Raw genomic sequence first — 26,409 nt, 5'->3', positions numbered from 1 at the left:
AATTAAATCAATTCAATAAATCAAATTAAACCAATCAGAGTCAATCTGCCTGGTTTAAAATTTAAACAAAGTCTAGCAGTTAACTGTCAATGAGCATTACTTGATGCATTCTCCATAATAATGCCTTTTCTAATCAAAACCCAATTGCTAACCAAATCAGCAATCTCCTCTAATGCAGACTAAATGTTGGTTTTCCCGTTGAATTGTTATTCTTGCAAATTGTCCTGATGTGTGCAAGATGGAAATGCTTTACCAAAATGTGCCATTTCTTAACAGTAATAGTGAAATACTAAGGGTCATTTAGATCACGGCTTTGTCTTATAGAATCAGTTGGTGCCTTCAGGAGATGAAAGAGGAAAATACAAGAAAAGATATTTATCCGTTCCAAGAGTGCTCTGCTCAGTGACAGGTTCATTGCTTCTGATGATTCTACTCAACAACTACTGAATTTGTTTTTTTGTGGTGTGTTCGAAATTTGAGGATAGAAAGACTGAGCCCACTCAAACATAGTATGCTGATATTCTCCTTGCCATGCTAAAAGATAAGGATTTAAACTGCCCGATGAACAAAAAAACACACTCAATGTAAATAATGTGACTGGAATGTAAATTTTGCAGTCTAGACAACAGCTGTATTTATGCTGTACAGAAGACAGAGGTCAATTGATAATCTGACATTATATAAGCTTGCTGGTAACTATTGTCTATTGAGAGGCATATATCTGTCAGACTTGTTATAATACTTGTAATTAGTATATTTTTATGTAATTACTTTTATGAAAAACTCACATTCCACAATTAATATATAGCATCATGAACAAATAACTTATCAATTTACAAAAATCATGTGTTAAATGATATAAATTCCTAATTTCATTGTGGTTTAACTCATACTGTTCAATTCTGATGTACAATCTGGATGTCACTATCTTTAGGCTTAATGCATTTACCCAATATTATAACCTCCATAATGTTTCAAAGCGTTTACCTTGTTTAGAGTAACTGAATTTGTGTCTCCATTGAAATAGTTGAGGCACTCATTTTGTTACAATGTCCCATTAGGGGTTTTTTAACCATTTGTGATGCTTTCCATTTAATAGAAGGAACTTACATTTCATCTGAAAAGAGTAGCATAATCTTTACTTTCCATTAAATACAGTAGAGAGAGTTTTACTCCACATCTAACCCCATGCTGTCCCAGATTTTGATGGGAACAGTGTACAGGAAGCTTTAGCTTAAATTTTCTTTATTCACTTATGGGACATGGGTATCACTAGCTGAGCTAGCATTTATTGCCCATCTCTAATTTCCCTCAAGAAGTGCTGGTGAGCTGTCATCTTGAACTGCTGCAGTCCACATGCTGTAGGTTGACCCACAATGCCCTTGGGGAGGGGATTTCAGAATTTTGACCCACCGACAGTGAAGGAATGACAATATATTTTAAAGTCAGGATGGTGGGTAGCCTGGAGCGAACTTGCAGGTGGTGGTGTTCCTAGGTATCTGCTGCCCTTTTCCTTCTAGTTGCAAGTGGTCATGGGTTTGGAAGATGCTGTCTGAGGATCTGCAGTGCATCTTGTAGATGGTACACACTGCTGATGCTAAGCGTCAGTGGTGGAGGGAGTGGATGCTTGTGGATGTGGTGCCAGTCAAGTGGGCTGCTTTGTTCTGGATGGTGTTAAGCTTCTTGAGTGTTGTTGGAGCTGCACTCATCCAGGGAAGTGGGGAGTATTCCATTACACTCCTCACTTGTGCTGTGTAGACGATTGGAAAGCTTTTGGGGAGTCAGGAGGTATTTGCCACAGTATTCCCAGTCACTGACTTGCTCTTGTAGCCACTACATTTATATGGTGAGCCTAGATGAGTTTCAGGTCAATGGTAACCCCCAGAATTTTGATAGTAGGGAATTCAATGATGGTAACACCATTGAATGCCAATGGGTGGTGGTTAGGTTATCTCATATTGGTGTTGGTCATTGCCTGGCATTTGAGTGGCATGAATGTTACTTGCTACTTGTCAGCCCAAGCTGGGATATTGTCCAGATCTTGTTGCATTTGAACATGGATTGCTTCAGTATCTGTGGAGTCACAAAAGGTGCTGAACATTGTGCAATCATCGGCAAACATTCCCACATCTAACCTTATGATGGAGGGAAGGCCATTGATGAATCAGCTGAGGCTGGTTGGGCCTAGACACTATCCTGAGGAACTCCTGCAGACATGTCCTCGAGCTAAGAAGACTGACCTCCAACAACTACAACCACCCTCCTATGTGTCAGGTATGACTCCTATCACTCGAGAGTTTGCTCCAGGTACACATTGATTCCAGTTCTGCTCGGACTCCTTGATGCCACACTCAGTCAAATGTGGCCTTGATGTCAAGGGCTGTCACTCTCCCTTCTGGTATTCAGCTCTTTGTCCATGTTTGAACCAAAGCTGAGGTCAGGAGCTGAGTGGCCCTGATGGAACTCAAACTGGGTGTCACTGAGCAGGTTATTGCTGAACAAGTGCCGTTTGATAGCACTGTTGATGATGCCTTCCATCACTTTACTGATGGTTGGGAGGAGACTGATGAGGCAGTAAGTGGCCAGGTTGGATTTGTCCTGCTTTTTACGTACAGGACATACCTGGACAATTTTCCACATTACGAGTGTTATAACTACAGGATATGCAGGGCCATAAGGTTGCATATTGTGCTGGAGCACAATTCTGTTGCTGTTGATGGTCCACAGCCTTGAGTTGCTAGATCTGTTCAAAGTCTATCCTATTTTACACAGTGATAATGCCACACAACACAATGGAAGGTATTGTCAATGTGAAGGCGGGACTTCTGTCTCTCTTACTGGTACTGTCATGGATAGCTGCATCTGCAGCTGGCAATTGGTAACAATGAGGTCAAATATATTTCTCCATCACCACCTGCTGTAGACCCAGTCTAGTAGCAATGTCCTTTGGGACCTAACCAGCTGAATCAGTAGTTCTGCTGCTGAGCCACTCTTGATAGTGGACATTGAAATCCCCCACCCAGAGTACATTTTGCATCTTTGCCACCCTCAGTGCATCCTCCAAGTGTTGTTCAACATGGAGGACTACCGATTCATCAGCTGAGGGAGGATGATACATGGTATTCAGCACGAAGTTTCCTTGCCCATGTTTAACTTAAAGCCATGAAACTTCATAGGGTCCTGAGTCAATGTTGAGGACTCCCAGGGCAACTCCCTCTGACTGTATACCACTGTGCTGCCACCTCTGCTGGGTCTGTCCTGCCAGTGGGACTGGACATATCCAGGAATGGTGATGGTGGTGTCTGGGATATTACCTGTAAGGTATGATTCTGTGAGTTTGACTATGTTGAGCTGTTGCTTGACCAGTCTGTGAGACAGATCTCCCAGATGTTCATAGGAGGACTGTGCAGGGTGAACAGAGCTGTTTCTGCCATTGTCTTTTTTGGTGCCTAGGTCAAAGCCAGGTGGTCTGCCCATTTTCATTTCTTTATTGCGACTTTGTGTAACTGATACAACTGAGTGGCTTGCTAAGCCATTTAAGAGGGCATTTGAGAGTTCAACCATGTTGCTGTTGGTCTGGAGTCACAGGTAGGCCAGACCAGCTGAGGATGGCAGATTTCTTTCCCTGAAGGACATTAGCGAATGAGATAGGTTTTTCTGATAATCGACAACGGTAGTTTCAGTAGATTCTTAATTCAACATTTTTTTTACTCTATTTCAAATTCAATCCTCTGCCGTGGTGAGATTAAAACCCAGGTCCCCAGAACTTTAGTTGGGTTTCTGGGTTAATAATCTGGTGATAATACCACTAGGCTATTGCCTCCACTAAAAGAGTAGAGAAAGCTTTACTCTCTATCTAACCCTGTGCTGTCCCTGTCATGGGAGCATTTGATGGGGACATTTGAAATGTTCTTTTTCCTCTTCTCCTGTTTGGGTCACCAGAAGGGGCAGGACAAATGCCAGGACAACTTTGAGAGCCCTACTCCTAGAACATAATTGAAAATGGACTGGAAATTCCGAGGAAAACTCACCTTCCAACTTCCATTTTGTTTCTGGTGAGAAAAATTACCATTCTAAATAGCCAGATAGGGAACTCATTTGTGATGAATCACATCCTAAATTCAGAGTTCCTAATTCCTTCCTTCGTTTTTTATGTCATAAATGCAACCTGCTGTAACAACCAGATGAGTTCTTAAGTCCTAACTTCATTTTTTTTAATCTCATACCCTTACGTTCACCTGCACATGAACTTTTTCTACCAATTATCATAGAGTCATAGAGTCATACATCACGGAAACAGACCCTTCAGTCCAACCAGTCCACACCAACCATGTACCCAAACTAAACTAGTCCCAGCTTCCTCGATTTGACCCATATCTCTCCAAACCTTTCCTAATCATGTACTTATCTAAATGCTTTTTAAACGTTGTAACTGTACCCACATCTACCAATTCCTCTGGAAGTTCATTCCACACACAAACCACTCTCTGTGTAAAAAAGCTGCCCCTCATATCTTCTTTAAATCTTTCTCCTCTCACCTTAAAAATATACTCCCCAGTCTTGAAAAGCCCCACACTAGAAAAAAGACACCTGCCATTCACCTTATCTATGCCCCTCATGATTTTATAAACCTCTATAAGGTTGCTCCTCGACGTCCTACACTCCAGTGAAAAAATTTCCAGCCTATCCAATCTCTCCTTATAACTCAAACCCTCCATTACCTGTAACATCCTGGAAAATCTCTTCTGAACCCTCTCCAGCTTAATAATACCCTTCCTGTAACTGGATGACCATAACTGGACACAGTAGCCCAGAAGAGTCCTCACCAACATCTTCCTCAAACTCAACATAACATTCCGACTCCTATACTTACAGGTCTGAGCAATGAAGACAAGCATTATAAACATCTTTTTAACCACCCTATCTATATGTGATGCAAACTTCAAAGTATTATGTACCTGAACCCCTAGGTCCCTCCATTCTACAACACTACCCAAGGTCCTACTTTTAATTATGTAAGCCCTTTTCTTGTTTGTTTTACCAAAATGCAATACCTCACATTTATCCAAATTAAACTGCACTTGCCACTCCTCAGTCCATTGACCCAATTGATCAAGATCTCATTGTAATCTTAGTTAACCTTCTTCACTGTCGACTATACCACCAGTTTTGGGGTCATCTGCAAACTTACTAACCATGCCTCTATTCTCATCTAAATCACTTACATAAATGACAAACAACAGAGGACCCAGCACCGATCCCTGTGGAACAACTCACCACCATCACTCTCTGTCTCCTGCCATAAAGCCTATATTTTATCCAATTGGCAAGCTCTCTCTGGATCCCATGTGATCTAATTTACCAATTAGTCAACCATGCGGAACCTTGTCAAAGGCTCCACTAACGTCCAATCCGTTTCAATGTTACTGAAAAGCCACAGGGGTCATTTCAGAGTGTGCTTGATGCCCACTCCCACTTGTCAAGTTATGGTCATGGTTGCTGTACATTTCTCTGTACCTTCTCGGGGATAGGCTGCTGAAGCTGATTAACATCCAGAGGGGTTATCAGAGGGATGTTATCAAACCCATCGTCTGCACTGTGCTCTTTCTCTGCCTTCTCAGAGAGGTTACATCCAGGCTTCACCATGTCTGGCTGGGGTGACAAAAACAGCCTGAAAAAGAGAAGAAAAGATAATGAGGAACTTCTGATAAAGAAACTTGTGTTTTAGCAATTATCAAACAGCCCATTCGTAGTCCTACAATATAAAGGCGGTGTTTTTAATTCAGTAAAGAGCTTTCAGGTGGCCTCAGAAAAGGAGACAATTGCAGGTGCTGGGAATCTGAAAGATTAATTCTGTTTCTCTCTCCACAGAGGTTGCTTGACTCTCTCAGTTATTTCTAGCACCTTCTCTTTTCATTTCAGGGCCAGTTCAGAATCCTTTTTGGATGTCCTATCCTATGAAGTCAGACTTCTAGAGGTGGAGTTTAACACCTCCTCCCACCTCATGTTTGGAGGCAGTGGGAGCATTTAATTAATTCTCTATTAAGAAGATTGCTTTGTCCAGGATGGTGTGGAACTTCTTGAGTGTTTCTGGAGCCGTGCCTCAACCATGCAAGTGGAGATTATTCCATTATACTCCTGACTTGTGTCTCCTAGATGGTGGAATGGATTTTTAGAGACAGGAGGAGAGTTACTTGCTGTAAGATTCTTAACCTTGGACCTGCTCTTGCAGGCACCGTATTGATATTACAAGTTCAGTTCAATTTCTGGTCAATGGTAAGCCAGGGAAAGCTGATAGTGGGGAATCACCATTGACAGGCACGGAGTGGTGGTTAGATTCTCTCTTGTGGAGGTGGTCATTGCCTGGCTCTTTTTCTGGTGCAAATGTTACTTGCCATTTGTCAGCACAAGCTTTATTGTCTAGTTCTGAATGCAGATGGACATGGGCTGCTTCAATCCATAACGAGTCGCAAGTGCTGCTAAACATTGTGCAATCATTGGTGAACATCCCCACGTCAGACATTCTGATGGAAGGAAGGTCATTGGTGAAGCAGCTGAACATAGCTGAGCCTAGGACATTAACCTGAGGAACTCCTGATTGGCCTGCAACCACAACAAGCATCACCCTTTCTGCCTGACAACAACCAACAAGGAGCTTTCCCATGGAATCCATTTCTGGTGGCCACATTACCAGCAGCAGTAACCACATCAAGGGCTGGTGATGGCAATGAAGAACTGTTAACCTCTGATTGGCTGGCAGCTCTCAAGATGGGATTCCATTCCTAGAGTCCTAAAAGTGCAGGGATCACGCGGTGCTGGCCAACTGAGTTCCTGATGGGGGCTTAGGAGTCATAGAGAGTCATAGAGATGTACAGTATGGAAACAGACTCTTTGGTTCAACTCATCCATACCAACCAGGTATCTAGTCTAAATTAATCTAGTCCCATTTGCCTACTTGGCCCCTATCCCTCTAAACCCGTCCTATTCATATACCTATCCAGATGTTTTTTAAATGTTGTAATTGTACCAGCCTCCACCACTTCTTCTGGCAGCTCATTCTATACATACACCACCCTCTGCGTTAAAAAGTTAGCCCTTAGGTCCCTTTTAAATCTTTCCCCTCTCGCCTTAAACCTATGCCTTCTAGTTTTGGACTCCTCTATCTGGGGAAAAGACCTTGGCTATTCATCCTATCCATGCCCCTCGTTATTTTATAATCCTCCATAAGGTCACCCCTCAGCCCCCGATGCTTAAATGTGGTGGGCCTTTGTGATGCACCAATTGGGAGGCAACACTAACATTAAACTTCACCGATCGCCATCTTCACCCTCTTCTCTAATTGGGCGATTTCTTTTCTTCTTACATGTTAGTATCCGCAATTATAGAATGCCACCACAACAACACATCAACACGGCTATTTTCACAGAAGTACCCAAGTTAATTTATTAATAGTCAGTTTCATTTGACAATAAACATTCAGTCTTTTCTCAGGATGCTGTAAATGTGATTCTCAGGTTCTGTAACTTATTATCGAGTAATGAGTCATGTTGTACTGATCAAGCCTAGGAGAATTAATGCTGTCTACATCTTGTAGCAGTACCAACGCAAGCTCTGAAAATATGGGTCAGAAGTGAGCTCTTAGATGTTGATCACTGAGTAGCACACTTACTTCCAAGTCAGAAAGGCTATAAATTCATGTCCCAAAAGTCAAGGACTGCATCTACTGCAGTACTGAAGGGGTGCTACACTAATGGAGGTGCTACTTTTCAGATGAGACGATAAACTGAGGCCTTGCCTGTGCTCAAGCAGTTAACTATATAATAATTAAGTATTTAATTGTATTGTGGGCCTGAATGGGGCATCCTTGTACTGTGATATGTAGGAGTAGACTCACACTGGGGTGGTTGGGTTTGAAGGTGCATGTTTCTCTGTCCTTTAAAGTTTATAAAATGGGTAAAGATTAGGCTGCAGTTCTATCCTGGCTTTCTAGGTGGAACATCAGGCAGAAGATGAACAGCAAAGGAGCTCTGCTGTGAGTGCTGGCCAATGGTTACCTCTGAATTAATTTTGTAAGGACAGATGACCTGGTCATCGTCATATTACCAACAGTAATTGCTCTTCAAGAGTACCCCATTGGTTGTATGGTATTTTGGAACATTGTGAAGGGTGATCTATCAATGCAAGACTTTCCTCAAATTTCCTTCTTGTCCACATGTAAATGTGAGTATCACAACAGAGTCCGCTATTATATTCTCACATCAGCTTTCCTTATTTCCCCTCTGAACCATTTTGTCTGCCACCTTGTACCAAGTTGGGTCAAGTTACACTCACAAGCAATTGAGTTCAGCTTGCCCAACGCTATTTCATATGGGACCTCTATAACCAGTCAAAGGAAATGCTGGCACTTTAAGCCCAACAGGTTGCACTGAATCTGAAACCCAATTGTTCGGGAAAACGACAACATACTTAGTGTGCAACCTTGCCTATTGAGATCAATTGTGCAACTGTTGGATAGGTCAATATTCCACCTTTATTCTTATGGATTGATGCTTGATTTTGTTAGAGACTGTGGCTGTTTCATTCTCAGAAAATCCTTCATGTTTTATTTGAGTAACTGGCATGCCTGATTGCTCCTTTTTCTGAGATTGAACCCAAGCTCCAGGGTATCCCAATTTTCCTTGGAGAGCTTCTGGATTATACTACCATATCGTATTGGCATCTGACCACAGCTAAGAGAAAAAGAAGGATCAACAGACTGTACAGCCGGGTCCAGCTGGAGAGCAGATGTGGACACCCACCCTGATCTGTATTCTCTTAGTAGCAGGACACTGCACACCCACAAGCACTGCAAAAATAGAGAGAAACCCTGTGGACTTCCAACTGTATCATCAGAGGAGTGTGATACTGATGGTGTGGCTCATAATCCATAAACTATCTCACCACAACTTCTCAGAAGAGAAGATTCAGAGAATATAGCCTGGGACAAACTGGGATTAAGAAACTCCTGAGATGTCACCTTAAGTCTAGGAACCCATTCTGCTTGGTGCTTGTATCGATGAAGATCTAGGGAATCTCACCAAAAGACAATGGTAGAGATGTGCGAAACCAGTGCAGGTCAAGGAGCAGAACCACAACATAGAACTGGAGGATCAACAATTGATTTTACCATGCCACAGAGAATATAAATTAAGTCTGAATTTCATATGAGCACTGCAACACCCAATACATAGATAGAACATGATATAAAGTCTGTGTGCCTTTGTGGAGATGCTATGTAGCATCTTAGAAGCCAATACTCACAAAGGTGGCACCCTGGAGAAATAGTTTCTAATCATTCTACCTTACCCAAGTCCACATAGTTAGTGACCAATGAGTACATTGACAATTAATGTTGCTTTTCTAGCTGCAGTAACAAGAAGAACACATGGCCACTAATATTACTGATGTGATCATATTTAACTTTTAACCTCATTCATATGTAAGCAGAATAGAGATGAGAAGTTCAGTGCACTTCTACATCATTGCATGGCTACGCATTTATAAAAATGTAATAAATAATTGTATGGATAGGGAAGGCATAAGAAAGGAGAGTCCTCACCTCTCACAATGTACATTACCTCCATCGAGAACAGGTTCCACAAGGCACAGCCACAAGATACAGTATAAGAGGCTGAGAGTCATTTCTACCAGGGCTACAAAGCCAGAAAGGCTTTAGAATTTAGTGAAGCTAGAAATAAGCAAATTTAGACAAATCTAATGAAAGAGTCTAGTAGAAGTAAAACCAAGAGAAATAAAAGATTTAAAAAGGACTGGGCTTCTGTAAATGAATCATGATCAAACTGGGATGATTTATAAAGGCTGATACCAACTTTATTTAAATATTTACAGAAAATAGTTCATTGTGTTTGAGCCTTCATGTTTTACCCCAAATGCAGCATGAAAACCCCATCTTAGTTTCAGATGATGGAAAAACCTAGAAAAATCTGACAGCTGGGTATTTTTATCAGGTGAGTGCTTTCAGTCTTAGTGATGGCACAGAAATGCAGTTGGAAGCTCATCTTGGGGCAAATATACATCCTTAAAACTTATTTCTTGTTGTCAAGAAGTTTAGTCATTCATTTTGTCTAAATTCCTGGGTTCATGGTTAAATCCTCAGACGCAATCATCTACAAATCTCATCAGCTATCCTCCCTCCTCCTTCCTTCTCATTTTATCGTGAAACACATCTATTGCCTTTCCTATTCACCAGCCAACTGAGGGGTGACCTTGTAGGGGTTTACGAAATGATGAGGGGCATAGGTAAGGTGAATAGCCAAGGTCTTTTTACTAGGGTGGGGGAGTCCAAAACTAGAGGGCATAGGTTTAAGGTGAGAGGGAAAAGATTTAAAGAGGACCTGTGGCATGCTTTTTTCATGGAGAGGGCGGTGTGTATCTGGAATGAACTGCCAGAGGAAGTGGTGGATGGAGTACAATTGCGACCTTTAAAAAGCATCTGAATGGATATATGAATAGAAAGAATTTAGATGGATATGGGGCAAATGGGACTACGTCAGATTGGAATATCTGGTTGGTATGTGTGAGTGAACCAAAGTCTGTTTCCATGCTGTATGACTCTATGACTCTAAGTCTTTATCAGTTATTCCAGAAGAATTTATGGTCTTTCATGTCGCTCTTATCACATGGAATTTTGAAGTTTCACATCCGTTACTTTACAGGGTTTTCCATCATTCACTCGGCATGTCATTTCTTCAAAAATATAAACAGATTTGGTCAAAATGAATCTTCCCTTTCTAAATGTAAATTGACTGCTGTATGTGGCTAATGGCAAATACATAACTCCCCAAGTTTGCTATTCCATAATTCTACTTTACCCAGTATTGGCCTGGTTCTGGCACAGTGCTGTGAGATTAATGGACCTAGAGTCGACCAGGTTTACTTCAATCGGATTTTCTCAAAACGCTACAGTGTTTCTAACCTGGTAAACCTCTCCGACATTCAGTGATTCCCTCACAAAAGGCAATTAGCATTTCACAAATCTCATCTCTTGTCTCTCCTAATATGTGGGGATAATCGTCCTGCATCCCTGTGGTTGATGCAATTTTGAGCCGTTTTAGTGTCCTATATCGATCTCATTTATTTGGAACAAGACTGATTAACAATGATGTTTGCTTGCAATATTCTTGATGACTGTTTAGTGGAAGAAATTATTGTATTTATTAACTTTTTTATGTTCATTCTGATCGCTATATCCTCCAGCATTCTCATTTCATCTTAAACTTCCTCTTATTGTTTTGCAAAGGAAAGAATTCCATACATTATGCTTATATCTGCAATTTTCCTCATTGCCAAGTTTAACATTTCCCCTCAAGTCACTCTTTTTAATTGCATTTTTTGAAGGTTCAGTATTGATTTCAGTGTTTACATGTGACTTTCTCCCAGCAGAACTTGTAGCTTTTCCTTTCACCACTTGCCTTGGTTCAGATTGTTTTGCTGAGTAATTTAGAGTTGTACTTGTTTAGCCTACGTTCATTAACCCTATCAGAAGTAACCTGAAAACAGAGGGAAATACAAAGATTTAGCACATTGGACCAGAAATGCTGATATTTTCAGTATTTCACAGTAGTATCAGTTGAGAGAAGAACATGCTGCTCCAGAACGTAAGCTTTTTAAAAGTCAATCCACAAGTTGGTGCAACTGGTTAAAGAGATAACGGCTGTAAAATTAGCAACAATGCAGAATGGACAGTTTATTCCTTCTGCTCACATTCCTGTGGTGTTGAAGAATGGAACAAGGTAGCAGAAAATGGACCAAGGTAATTGAATCACAGAATGTAAAGGCAGTAGTGTTCTCACTCGATCCATGTTGCCATTAGACACAACGTCATCTTGGCATCAAAAAAACAATTTCAGTAATATTGGAGTAACAGTAGGTTTATTATGCAATGTTCAATTTGTTACCCAATCAGTTAATAGCATTATGAAGAATACATATCTTACAAATAACAGCCACTGCACACCCATCCTTCAGATCTTTCCAATTCAGGGATCCAAGGTGACCTCATCAACATTAAGATCTTCTGCACTCTGTGCTGTGTTTAAACCACATTGCCCATGTATTTATGTTGAATAGCATGAAAGAAATGCCATTTCACTCTGTCTCCATTGTTCTGATGCTCAGTGGATCACTGCTTCCTCTCCATTTGGCATTTTCATTCCAAACACTTAAGCATCAGTTTGATTCCATGAAGTCTGTGGTGTTTCCAGAGCCTGGGTTCATGAAATTGCAGGCCCATTACTGCCCTGATGTTCGCTCTACTGTTGTAAATTGTTGGAAAATCAAGTTGTGCAGCAGTTCGGCTCCCTAAGTAGTGCTCTACGTAATTGGCGAGCCTCACTGGGAGCAGTCGGCTTTGTGACGAATTCCATTCGAGGCTGAGAAACGGGAAATGCAGCCAGAGTCAGAAGGCGTTTGATTTTTGGCAGGGAGTTGCATCAGAAAGAAATAAAACTTTAATTTCCAGCCCTGTCATTGTGATGTTCATGAATCGAAAATTCAATCAAAATAGTTATTAAAATAAATTATTTCTTTAATCAGGCACCTGCTGGTTATTAATTGATTCCAATGTGTTTTGGGTAAGAATTAATACTCCTGTTGATTAAGTGATCTTTGTTCTTCTTGTGTTCTTGAATCAAGCAGGTTCTAGCCCAAGCAGCCAGCTTTCACATAGCACATGTTAACACTTTTGAAATATCAACTTCTCCAGTGGTGCCCTGGGCTATTTCAGCTAGATTTAATCCTATGGCCAACAAAGCAAGAAGGTTTCAGTCCTGTCCTACGCTTGTGCTGAGTTAGATGGTGTCAGTTAAAGAAACACCTCACCCTGAATAACAAAAAGAAGAAAATCAGCCTAAATTTCAGTTTCTGACTGGAATGCATGCATGAATGGATCTTTGCTGAAGTTGGAATCATGACTCTATGAGATCTCCTCTTCTGCCCCAGATTTCAGTGTCTGATTTGCATAATTCAAGAGATTGGGACAATTGGACCGCTTTTTAACCTGGAACAGCAGCAATTCAGTGGGCCGAAAGGCCTCCATCTATGCTGAATGCCTCCAAGGTAAAATTGCCTGCTGCTATTCAACATGAAGAATGCCCCCTTGGGTGAAGTGCTGGAAATGTAATCCAACATCTTTAGGGATTATGGGGGAACAAACTGGTAAAGAAATCTCTATTTAGAGCAATTTAGAGTGGCAAGAAATTCTGGCATTGCTCTGCATCTCCATCGATATCAGTCAGCACAGACACACCAGTTCAAATACCATAAGCTTGGCAACAAAGACACAAGACACTTTTTTATATCATTGGATAAGTAATGGATCTATTATGACACATTCTGTTTCATACCCAATCAGCAGGGAAGATCCCCTCCACATGCAGCGTCCATTGAAATTGTAAGTTTCTTTCTAAAGAACACATTTGCAACTTTGCTACATGTTGTGCATGGAAGAAATCTTCCCTGCTGATCTCACAATAGGAGCATAAAGGAAATGTTCTTCCCTATTCAGAACTTCTATGCTTTGTGGTTCTTTTATACTATGATTCTGCAGTAAGTCCACACACCTATCAGCCCACATCATCACTGACCTACACTGTCTTGCTGTACCTCAACACACTCTGCACAAAATTGTCCTCCTAGTTTGAATACTTTCAGGGTGTTGAAAGAGGGAGCTATGGAGATAATGGGATGCATTGGTGATCATCCTCCAAAATGCTATAGGTTCTGGAATGGCCCCTGCAGTTTGGAAGCAAATGTCACCTCACTATTTAAGTGGGGAGGGAAAAAGAAACCTGGGAACAACAGACCTATTAAATTTACATCAGCACGAGGAAAATTGCTGGAATCTATTATAAAGTATGTGAAAAATGGACACTGGATAATAACGATCTGTCAGCATAGATTTGCAAATGGAAAATTGTGTTTGATTAACCTTTTGGGAGTTTTTAAAGGATATGACTAACAGAATTGATAAACATGATGCAGAGGTGCCAGTGTTCGACTAGAGTGGACAAAGTCAAAAGTTATAGTCCAACAGGTTTATTTGAAATCACAAGCTTTCGGAGCGCTACTCCTTCGTCAGGTAACTTCAGAATACATAAAGAGGAGTCAGTGGACACAGTATACTTTGACATTCAGAGAGTGAATGATGAAGTCGCCCACAGGAGGTCAGTTAGCAAAATTAAAACACATGGATTAAGAAGTAATGTACTGGTATGGAAAGAGGACTGGCTAACAGGCAAGAAACAGAGTGTAGAAATGAATGGATCATTCTCACATTGGCAAGCTATGGCTAGTGGGGTACTGCCAGGATCAGTACTTGGGCCCCCGCTGTTCACAACATATATCAGTGATTTGGATGTGAGAGCCAAATGTAATATTTCCAAATATCATAGGACACAGAGTTAGGTGGAAACGTGCATTATGAGGAAGATAGAAGGTGGCTTCAAGAGGATTTGGACACATTACTATCTGGGCAAGAACATGGAAGATGGAATATAATGTGGAAAAATGTAGGTATCCACTTGCTATGAAGAAGGGATATACAGAGTATTTCCTAAATGGTAAGAGGTTAGAAAGTGTGCATGTACAAAGGGACCTGAGTATCCTTGTCATTAAATCACTGAAGGCTAACATATAGGTGAAGCAGGCACCTTTACCTTAGCCATTATTCCATGAGGATTTGATACAGGAGTAGGAAAGTCTTGCTTCAATTTTATTAAATCTTGGTTAGACCTCATCTGGAGTTTTGTAGTTTTAATACCTTGACCTTTGTTGCCATTGAGGGAGTGCAACAAAGATTCACGACTCATTTCCAGGAATGCCCTATGAAGGGACATTGGGAAAACTGAATCTGCATGAGGATGGTTTTTTACTGAGAGGAATGATGAATCTTTGGAACATTTTAGCCAAGACGGCAGTAGAAGCTCCATTATTGAGTTTGTTCAAGGAAGAGATTGACATCTTTCTAAATACCAGTGACATAATCGTATATGGGGACAGTGTGGAAACAAAGGAACTGAAGTGAACGGTCAGTCATGATTGTATTGAATGGCAGAGCAGGCACAATAGGCTGAATGGCTTAATCCTGCTCCAAGTTTTCATGTTGCTACTTGTTCCAATGACCCCTGTAACCTCCTCCAGTTCTGTAGTTTCTCCTAAATATCAAAGAAGCCCCACAAGTGTGGAGACAGGCCATTCAGCCCATCAAGTCCACATTGACCCTCCCACCCAGATCCACCCCATCCCTGTAACCCTGCATTTTCCAATGACTAATCCACCTGACCTACACATCCCTGAACACTGCAGGGAATTTAGCATGGCCAATTCACCTAGCCAACACATCTTTGCTCTGAGGGAGGAAACTGGAGCAAACCCACACAGACATGGGAAGAATGTGCAAACACCATACTGACAGTCACCTGAAACTCGAATCAAACCCAGGTCTCTTGCACTGTCAGGCAGCAGTGAGCCACCACCATTGGCTCTTTCTTCTGTCACTTGAATTGGGATAAGCCTTCAGTTCTTAATTCTAGTCTATAGAACTCCCTCACTAAACCTGATGGCTTCTCCACCTCTATCTGCCTTTAAAAACCTTCTTAAAACACATCTATGCAACAGAATTTTTGAAATTTCCCTAGTCTCATCATTTCCAGCTCATTTTCATCAAGCCTATTTACAGAGAGCCCTTGGATTATTTTCTCTGTTAAATGTGTTATATAATGCAAATTGTAGTCCGACTGTTTAAACAGCATTGCTCTCAATTTAGCACATATATCTTAAATTCAAGTTTTATCAGAGCAACTACTGATTTAGCAAATATTATTACAGATGTGAAAACCTTGAACTTGCACAGAATCACGTTAGACATTATACATCACAACCTAATTGTATTACCTTCAAATGTTATCTAGGTCAATGACACATTTATGTATTGAGGACAAGTTCACAAAAGCAGCAATATTTGAGCTGAAGTGCTTTTGTGTCATTTCAGATACATATCATAACTTAGAATATTAACAACCTGACATCTATTCCTACCACCTGTCCACGAAACCTTATGTTTTGGTTGCGTTGTGTGCGAACTTTCCAGTTATAAATTCCTATGTCAACACATAAATCTGTTCTGCATTAATTAAACCCTCTGACCAGTCATGCCTCAGTAATGCATCTCTTTGTCCTGGGCTGCAGAGAAAGTTCTATGCTCCAACCAACTCTCTTCCTCTGCTTTCCAAGAGCTACCATCTGACTATATGTAATAACAAATTAAAATAGTTTACAAAAATTGGGGATAGAATTGCTGCAGCAGCTCCTTTGGATTGGCAGAAATTCTAGAGAAATGTCATCCAGAACCATTCACTATTTCTTTGCATTTTCTGCAGGCTGTGTGCTATTCCTCCATTGAAGAGAAGTGGGAGTTCAGAGCATCTCAATGGAAATTCTCCCCCGAGAATAGAATGCAAGGTTATTAGCATGAGAAAGGAATTACTCCTTCAAGTTTCAGTCCAGTCAATTCCAATTTCTAAGCCTCCTTCAATTACATCAACACTTTCCCATAGCCCATGGACAATGACACTGAAGATCTACTAGATTGCATTTCAGGACTTATCTTTATTGCCCTTTTTCTTCAGTGTGAGAGTCTTCCCATTTCTTCTTCTCTTCCTGTTTCCCCTGTATAGTCCATGACCAAAAGGCTGAGTTGACTACGTGCTCCCGAGCTTTCAGCAATATCACTCTGAAGTTGGCCAGCAAGAACCAAAAACTTCAAATTATATTTCTAGAGTAGGTTTAACATAATGAAACATCTCAAAGCACCTCACAGGAACATTATAAAACAAAGTATGACCCACAGGCACACAAAAAAAATGCATCAGAACAGTGTGCTGACCTGGATTTTTGCTTCAATTTTCTGTAAGCATCAACCTCCTGCTGACTACACCTTCGCTATAACATGGCTGAGATCAGTAACTCAATGTTGTGGAGGATTCTGTGTATAAGCTGGCATTGTTACACTGGGTAAAACCGAAAGAACTGCGGATGCTGTAAATTAGGAGCAAAAACAAAGTTGCTGGAAAAGCTCAGCAGGTCTGGCAGCATGAAAAAATAGTCAAAAAAAATCACCTGGTAGAGCCTGTTGGAGCCCCAGTGCACTGGACGAAAAGGTAATGTCACCAGAGTCTTACCAGACCTTACAGCTGGTTTCTCAGTAGAATGACACAACTGATGGTGGTTTAACCTGACGTTATGACACCTCAGGTCATGGGGCAGGTTGAGATGGAGAGGCCTTTGTCGTAAACCTCAGCTGGTGTGGGAAATGAACCCACACTATTGGCATCCCTCTTCATTGCAAATTCACTGTCCAGCCAATGAAGTAAACTGACCCCAGTGTAACAATGCAAAAATGCAAAAGGAATAAACAGAGTTAACGTTTTGGGTCCAGTGAGGGAAGGTCGCCAGACCCGAAACATTAACTCTGATTTTTCCTTCACAGATGCTGCCAGGCCTGCTAAGCTTTTCCAGCAACTTCTGTGTTTGCAGAGGGCGGTGGTAGATGGTCACTTTTTGGACTGGAGGCCTGTGACCAGTGGTGTGCCCAACAAGGATCAGTGCTGGGTCCGCTGCTTTTCATCATTTATCTAAATGATTTGAATGTGAAAATAGGAGGCATGATTAGTAAGTTTGCAGATGACACCAAAAGAAGTGGTGTAGTGGACAGCAAAGAAGATTATCTCAGAGTACAATAGGACTTTGATCAGATGGGTCAATGGACTGAGGAGTGGCACATGTAGTTTAATTTAGATAAATGTGAGGTGTTGCATTTTGGTAAGGCAGACCAGGGCAGGACTTATACAATTAATTGCAGAGCCCTGGGGAGTTTTGCTGAGCAAAGAGACCTAGCGGTGCAGCTGCATAGCTCCTTGAAAGCAGAGTTGCGGGTAGACAGGGCGGTGAAGAAGGCATTTGGCACAGATGCGTTCATTGGTCAGACTACTGAGTTTAGGAGTTGGGACATCATGTTACGGCTGTACGGGACATTACTGAGGCCGCTTTAGAATACGGCGTACAATTCTGGTTGCCCTTCTATAAGAAGAAAGTTGTTAAACCTGAAGGGGTGCAGGAAGGATTTACAAGGACGTTGCTGAGACTGGAGGGTTTCAACTACAGAAGAAGGCTGAATAGGCTGGGGCTATTTTCCCTGGAGCATCAGAAGCTGAGGGGGTGACCTTATAGAGGTTTATAAAATCATGAGGGGCACGGATAGGGTGAATAGCTAAGGTCTTTTTCCTAGGGTGGGGGAGTCCAAAACTAGACCGCATAGGTTTAAGGTAAGAGGGGAAGATTTAAAAAGGTCCTGAGGGGTAACTTTTTCATGCAGAGGGTGGTGCGTGTATGGAATGAACTGTCAGAGGAAGTGTTAGAGGCAGTTACACTTAGAACATTTAAAAAGCATCTGTATGGGTATTTGACTAGGAAGGATTTGGATGGTCCAAAAGCTGGCAAATGGGACTAGATAAGTTCAGGATGTCTGCTTGGTGCTGTATGACACTATTTGCAGGGAAGCATATTCTTTTCTGTCAGTCTTAGGCTGCAGTCATCACCAACAACATCAGCATTTGCGCCCATCTCTAATTGCTCTTAAAGCGAGTGACCTGCTTAGCCATTAGCCTAGAGTAATTAAGAGTCACATTGCTGTGGGTTCTGAGTCATACTAAGCAAGAACAACATGCTTACTCCTATGTAAGGACAATAGGAAATTAGTTTTTAAAACAATCATTGCCAGTTGTCATAGTCACCATTGCTAGTAACTAACTTTTAATTCCTAATTTACTGAAATTCAATTGAATTGAATGGGATTTGAACCCATGTCTCCAGAAAGTAGCCTGGGCCCCTGCATGACAAGAAGTATTACCACTGGTGACCTACTCTGAAGCTGACAAAGATAAAATATAAAAGCAAATTCTATGTCTCTATCTCTCTTTTTATACATTTCCATCCAATGTCAACGTTAGGCAGTCCCATATTAAGCATCAGAAAGGCACAAAGAAGTCACCCCAATCTCAGAGGGTCACTTTCACAACTTCAATTTAACGCCAAGTTTTGAATAGTTTTGGATATCAAACTAACTTCACTATGAATTGGACTGAGATTGCACACAATCACATCAATAAAAACCACTACAACTGGAAGGAAGAAGTCTTTCATTGTATTTTTTAAATCTCAATCATATCCACCAGCCAACATGCAACCACCCATTTTAAATTCAAAGCATGTGATGAAAATGTATTTTTAAAAATGTTTGGATGAAAATATATCAATCATACAGTTTTGATTTTCAATCTGGTCAATCGCCTGAAGATAGTCATCACAGAATGATAGAAGCAATGTGTAAAAATCATCTCATATTGCCTACCAATTTATATGCTTTGCATGAGAAAGCAATAATTTTTTATCCCCACATAAAATCACTGCAGTGAAGCTCAGTTGCTACAAGGACTGCAGTAAGATTCCATTGATTTGCAATGATAAAAGGTACAAGTACTGAATAACCTTAGTCAGTCAGGTTAGCGTCAGTGATCAAAACCTTTAAAGTAAGAAAGAAAATATACTGTATTGATGTCCTTGTGCTGGGCTTCAAAACAGTTGTCTTATTTGTTCAATGCATAAGTGACATGGGATTTGGACTATGAGGGAAACCTTGAGAAGAAAGCAATAGGATAGGAATCTTGAATGCAAAGCATTTTACCATGCAATGCCTGAAGTCAATCACAGCACAACCATGACAAATCCCCACACCATGAGATTCTTAAAATTCCATTGCTTCATACGTTCTTCTAATTAGTTTCTGTTTGATCTGACAATAGCAGTTTATGGCTATGAAGCTATAGCCTCAAGCAACAAAGGGGTGAATATTGTCTCACCAATTTATGCAGGCAAGAGACACTAATGAGAAACAAGTTCCCCAAGTATGCTGGAGAGAATAGCTGACCTTCTCCACAGGGTGTTCTATGATACCCACTCCCATTGTTATACCGCATCTAGTTAATTTTCAGTCACCACACTGTTAACTTGCCACAGAGTTCTCATTGCATGCTTTTAAACTTATTATCATAAATTTTCTGTCTGCAGTTAGAATCTTGCCATAGGTATCTCACTCGAATCCTTTGAAGACTGCAGTAGCTTTTCTCTATATTTAAGAGTTTAGCAGTAATGAAATAGGATGAGAGTTTTGCATTTCCTTCTGTTCCATTCTAGCATGTTGGAATTCGTTGTTAATACCTTATATTGTAGTCAACTTACAGCTCAACCTGTGCTCATTGACCTATATTGGCTCTTGATGAAGCAAGTCCTTAATTTTACAAGCCTCAATCTGTGTTTAAATTTTTCTGTGAACTCACCGCTTCTCACATTTGCAATCTCCTCCAACCCGACAGCCTCTTCCAATTCTAGACCATAACATTGCTTTACCTCTCACTTCGCCTTAGTAAGTCATCCCTAAAACCAACTTCCTTTAAAAAACCTTTGGTCACATGCCCTTATATCTCTTTAATGTGACTCTGTGTCAAATTTTGCCTGATAACACTCCAGTGAAACATCTCAGGACACTTTAACGTATTAAGATTTCTATGAAAATGTAAGTTGCTGTTACATTCCGGAATATGTTGTTTCCTAGCCTCCCGGTGTATTGTGGAATTATAGCATGATACATTCTGTTTTCTGTTAGGTTCTGACATGTTACAATACCATATTCTATCATCCTATATTTTCTTTATAATATTAGATTATAGATTGTAGCCTTCCATTGTATTTCTATAATGTTATATTCAACTCATTTTGCCTGCAACAGGCCATGTGTACTATGCATGTAAGTCCCACTGGTAGAGTAAGATATGTTGCAATGTGTTGTTCCATCATTGCTGATCATATTCCCTGGCCAATTGATGTAACTTACAATTCAACTAGGTCAAGGCAGTCAGCATTAAGAAGCTTAATCCCTCTGTCATTTTTTTAAATTTTCTTTCTTTTTTAATTGTACTACCATGGAAGGAGTGGTATTCTGAACCTTTTACTTCTTTATCTTCTAATTTATTACTGTGATTTTATACATTTGAAGTTCTGTAAAGCTGGATGTTTTATTTCTTTATTTTTCTTTATTTTTCTTTTTTTCCCCTTAGACTTTATACTCAAGAATCTTTACCTAGGTACCTAAGATGGCACCGTAAGTGGCAACTTGTAAACTTTGCACTGTACTCATGTCAGTACATGTGACAATAAAGCTAATTCATTCATTGTGTTGGCTCCATTGAAATCACTGAAGCGCTAAGTGTGACTGTTCGGTACTCCATTAACTGAACTGCCTTCAAATTCTGATCTCTTTCTGAACGTAAGTGGGTCACCATTCTACTTTTTAAAATGTATGACTTACAATCATAGAGTCATACAGCATGGAAACAGACTCTTGGGACCAACTCATCCATGCCAACCAAGTTTCCCAAGCTAAACTAGTACCACTTGCTTGCATTTGGCCCATATCCCTCTAAACCTTTTCTTTTCATGTACCTATCCAAATATCTTTTAAATGTTGTAACTGTACCTGCATCTACCACTTTCTCTGGAAGTTCATTCCATGAAGCTCTGTGTGAAAAAGTTGCCCCTCAAGTCCCTTTTAAATCTTTCCCCTTTCATACTAAAATTATGTCCTCTAGTTATGAACTCCCCTGCCCTAGGGCAAAGACCTTTATTATTTACCTTATCTATGCTCCTCAAGATTTTATAAACCTCTATAAGGTCACCCCTCAACCTCCTACACTCCAGGCAAAAAAGTCCCATCCTGTCTAGGCTCTCCTTATAGCCCTAACCCTCTTGGTAACATCTTGGTAAATCTTTTCTGAACCCTCTCCAAGTTAATAATACCATTCATATAGTAGGGCGACCAAAACTGTACAGTACTCCAGAAGTGGTCTCATCTGACTCAACATTGAGTTCAACAATTTCAGACCATGAAACTCACCCCCATTTTGACGCTTTAAATCATTTTTACCCCTAACTGCCTGTTTGTATATTCTTTCAATGTTTTGTCTTGAGGCGTGGCTCGTCTTTGTTCTGCTATTAACACCTACTCCTGACCAATGCACTCCAACTTCTTTTGTCTTTTGTTCAAACAGCTTTGACCTTTAACCTCCTGCTGCCCTGACCATTCCTTTGTCCCACCTGCCCCTCCCCCTTTATACCTTCTGTCTGAGGGAGGTAGGGTGCCAAGTGGGTGACAGAGGTAGGGTTAGCGGAGAGTCCAAAGGTGTGCAGGTTAGGTGGATTGGCCATGCTAAATTGCCCATAGTGTCCACTGATGTGCAGGCTGGGTGGGTTAGCCACGGGAAATGCAGGGTTACAGGGATATGGTGGGGGTGTAGGTCTGGTTCGAATGCTCCTCGGAGGATCGTTGTGGACTCAATGAGCCAAATGGCCTGATTCCACACTGTAGGGATTTCATCATTCAGTTAACAGTCAAAAATAAAGCACAGGCATGGTTTTCTCTAAATTTTGAAACGCAAGATGTACATTGGAAAGCAAGTAGCTTTGAAATATAATCCTACGTGAAGCTCCTTTGGTTGCTTGGTGCCCTGTGTGATAATGACTCATGCAACGATTGCAGCAGCGCAAATATTTGCATTCATTTTGAGCATTCAGTGTGGGAGAACATTCCAAGGTACTTCACTGGATTGCGAGAGGAACATTTGACATTACATCAAAAAAGGAGGTTTTACATCTAAGGAGTAAAATCATGGTTAAACATGTAGGTTCAGGAGGATTGTAAAGGACTGGGAGATGGAGAGGTGTGGAAATTTACAGAGGGACTACCAGATTCTAGTTAGTTTAAAATGTGGCCCCTGTGGTGATCTGAAGAGACTGAGGATGCGTACGAGACTGGAGTCAGAGGAATGCAATTATAGGACGGCTTTGAGGCTGCAGGTGGCAACAGGAGTAGGGAGAAGCCTGAACAGATGGAACGGAAGGGTGAGAATTTTGTAACCAAGACTTTGGTGAACCAGAGCCCATTGTAAGTCAAAGCAGTGGGGGCGATGGATAAGCAGAATGCAGAATGCAGGAAGCAGTTTTAGATGAGTTCAAGTGCAGATAGAACGAAATGCTTAAGACCGGCCCAGAAAGCATTGGGAATGTGACATCTGGAGGTATGAAAAGCCTGGATGAGAGTTTCAGCTGGAGTGAACAAGGCAAGGAAAGAGATGGGGGATATACAGTCATAGAGTTATACAGCACATAAACAGACCCTTTGGTCCAACTCGTCCATGCCGACCAGATATCCTAAATTATTCTAGTCCTATTTGCCAGTATTTGGCCCATATCCCTCTAAATCCTTCTTATTCATATACCCATCTAGATGCCTTTTAAATGTTGTAATTGTACCAGCCTCCACCACCTTCTCTGGCAGCTCATTCCATACACGCACCACCCTCTGCATAAAAATGTTGCCCCTTAGGTCCCTTTTAAATCCTTCCTCTCACACCCTAAACTTATATCCTCTAGTTTTGGACTCCCCTACCCTGGTTAACAGAGGTGGAAGCCAATCAGTTTTTGTGATGGAAAGATCTTAACTAAAATTCTGTTTCCCATCTCTCCTGACCTAATTTCATCAAGTTTGGCACAGAATATCATTGACTTTGCTAACCCTGGGCGAGTAGGCGATTCACAGTCAATCACTGTTTAGTGACCCCTACTGGAAAGTGAAGGCATGAAATGAGGTCAATACTGTCCAATCTCCAGTGTGGTGTCTGGCGACTGAGCTGCCAACACACAAGTATCTATGTTTAATTAGAAAATATAGACCTGTATAAATAGTAGCAATTAAGGCTCGCATATATCATCACCTACAGTACGGAGCGGGAGAAACCGCTGCAAAAACAAAACTTTATCGACTTAAATCAAAAATTGCCCTCTTGTACAGACATTCTTGGCAAGAAAATTGCACTACGAATCCTTCACAAGTTGAATTTCTTTAAATATTGCAGAACTGATCTGCAATTTTCTAAATGGGGAATATTTTATTGTTCGAAACAGGGAGATCCACTCGATCACAGTCGGTTGCAAATCGATGTGCATGCCTCCCTAAAAAGCCCAAGTCAACAATTCACCCTAATTCCGAACCCAAATACTCAAATGAAGTGCAGTAAGGTAAAGCATGAAAAAACAAGTATTGCAAATAAGTCGAATGTGCAACATTTCAGCGGGCAGCATAGTTTTGACTGTGACTGCGTGAGTGGGCATATGGTTGAGAATTCAGGGCTACGTTAAAGGGCACACACTCAGGAACAAGCCCAGCACCAAAGTGGTCATCTCCAGCAGGTAGTGGCATGCCTGCTGGTGTCTGTCTCCTGCTGGAGAGCACTTTGCAATAAGTAGCCACCCTGGGAACTGTCAAGTTGTCTGTAAGAAGAGAGCCCGCACTCCTTAAAGATCACTCGGGTAATTCGCCAGACACACGAACTCTCAGGTAAACACACGAGCCCTCTTTGTGCTCGGGAAAGGAACTTTTTAATAGCGCTCTGCCTCATCCAGCTCCCTCTACAGAGATGACATCACAACAATGCAAATACATTCATGTGAAAATTCTTAAAAAATAAAGTAGGTCGATTTGTTTTCGATAAGTAACATAAGGCTGGATTGCTTAATTATCGCTCAGGTAAAAACACCCTGCTTTGTGCCAGAGTACAATTCATGGGTGAAATTTATCCCATATTTTACAGCGTTGTTACCCACAGTTTTCCTAGTACAAGGAATTACCAATGAATAGATATAATTTCGTACTGAATTCGAGATAAAACCCACTGCATCGTGATAGTAAGTGGGGAAATAAAAACAGGAATCGCTGGAAAAGCTCAGCAGGCCTGGCAGCATCTGTGGAGAGAAATCAGAGTTAACTTTTCGGGTCAAGTGACCCTTCCTCAGAAATAACAAGGGCGGGGGAGGGGGCTGGTAAATCCTTTCACTGGAACAATGCAGAGAAGCTTTTCTTTGGGAGTGCTGGATGTTTTGTTTAGTAGTTCTCACACGTGAACCTTAATCTTGTTTCGAGCAAAAGTGGGGGGTCCCTGAGTGCTGCATTTCCAGGTGCAGAGCCAATGTAACTAGGGCGCATCAGGGAAGGGAGTCAAGATATGATGAGCTCACTGTCCCCAAACACCAGTGCATTCTGCAGCGCCAGGGAGGCTGCGCCTGCTAGTGAGTCCTGGATTCCAGGTTCTATTGTCTCCTGTAACATGGGCGGGGTGGGCTCTTAAACGCCCTGTTGCCAGATCTCCTGCTCTGACTGAATGTTGTCTGGCAGGGAATATGACCCAGGATCGCTCTGTGTCCAGTTTTGTTGCAATTTTACAGCACTTGCAATTCACTGAGCAGTGATGGACGGCAGAAAGGAAAAAAAAAATTCTCTTGTGTATCAGTTCTGTTACTGAAAGCGAACGAATATCCACCAGCAGTTCGGAGTGTTCATTTGCAATTTGCATTTTTAAAAATAAGAAATCGCCAAATAACACACATTCATTGAAATATTGCTTAACCAACCAACCCCCCCCCCCACCCCCCACCCGACACACACCACTTGTCTCCGGAATTGTAAATTATACATCATTTATCTCAAACTGACAATGGTGCAAGCGAGAACAGTTAATTTATTTTTACAATATAAAGAATGACTGATTGTGGGTACTTACCAGGAGCCGAGTGTGTGTGTGTGCTTTGATGGGGAAGGACTGGCGATGACTTGCCGAGCTCTGGAAGGAGAGTCAATGAGAGGAACAAACTGTGAGAGTGTGAAATAGAACGAGAGACGGAGAGCTGGTTGCCTAGGAGATGTTGTCAGCGTTATTTTCTCCCCAGACTTGGTGTGTTGAAGCTACCTGTGAGCTCGACACTACTGACGTTTACAGAGGAAAGGTCACCATTCAGATCTGACCTGCTTACTCCAACAGGGAGGGTAGAGAGGCTTCGGGAAGCTCCAAATAACATCCTAATTAAATACCTATTCCACCCCACTTAGTATTCAGGGAACGTAAAGGTGAGAGATTTCTATTACAATGATAATGTAGGTCTGCGTCTTTCTATTACAAGGCGCTGTTAGATAACATAGGTTGCATTGGTTTTGTAAGCATGGAGAGCAGTGAGTCTTGTGGTGCAGGGTAGTGACTTTGCCTCTGGACTAGAGGTTCTGGCAATGGAGGCCCATTCTAAACAGGTTGCTTATCAGCCCCAAACTTGTTGGTCTTCCAGAGCAAGGAGTTGACCTCGACTGAGTGTAGCAGACTGGCACATTCCAAGGCCCAGGACTGTGAGCTGAGGGAC

The 26,409-nt window shown here is 41.4% G+C and overlaps 1 protein-coding gene across 1 annotated transcript in view; it reads right to left on the bottom strand.

Annotated features, from left to right (window-relative positions):
* The window catches only part of caly (calcyon neuron-specific vesicular protein), a 44,966-nt gene extending 19,111 nt beyond the window's left edge, over positions 1–25,855 (bottom strand). The window contains exons 1-2 of the mRNA XM_020514914.2: positions 25,782–25,855; positions 5,518–5,671 (exon numbers count right to left, since the gene is read on the bottom strand). Coding sequence (XP_020370503.1) covers positions 5,518–5,646 — 129 coding nt within the window. The 5' untranslated portion in view covers positions 5,647–5,671; positions 25,782–25,855. The remainder of the gene's footprint in view (positions 1–5,517; positions 5,672–25,781) is intronic.
* Between the last annotated feature and the right edge of the window lie 554 nt (positions 25,856–26,409).

The sequence above is a fragment of the Rhincodon typus genome, chromosome 34 (assembly GCF_021869965.1).
Source record: "Rhincodon typus isolate 14 chromosome 34, sRhiTyp1.1, whole genome shotgun sequence".
NCBI classification, from domain to species: Eukaryota; Metazoa; Chordata; class Chondrichthyes; order Orectolobiformes; family Rhincodontidae; genus Rhincodon; species Rhincodon typus.
This window is presented reverse-complemented; position numbering and strand designations above follow the sequence as displayed.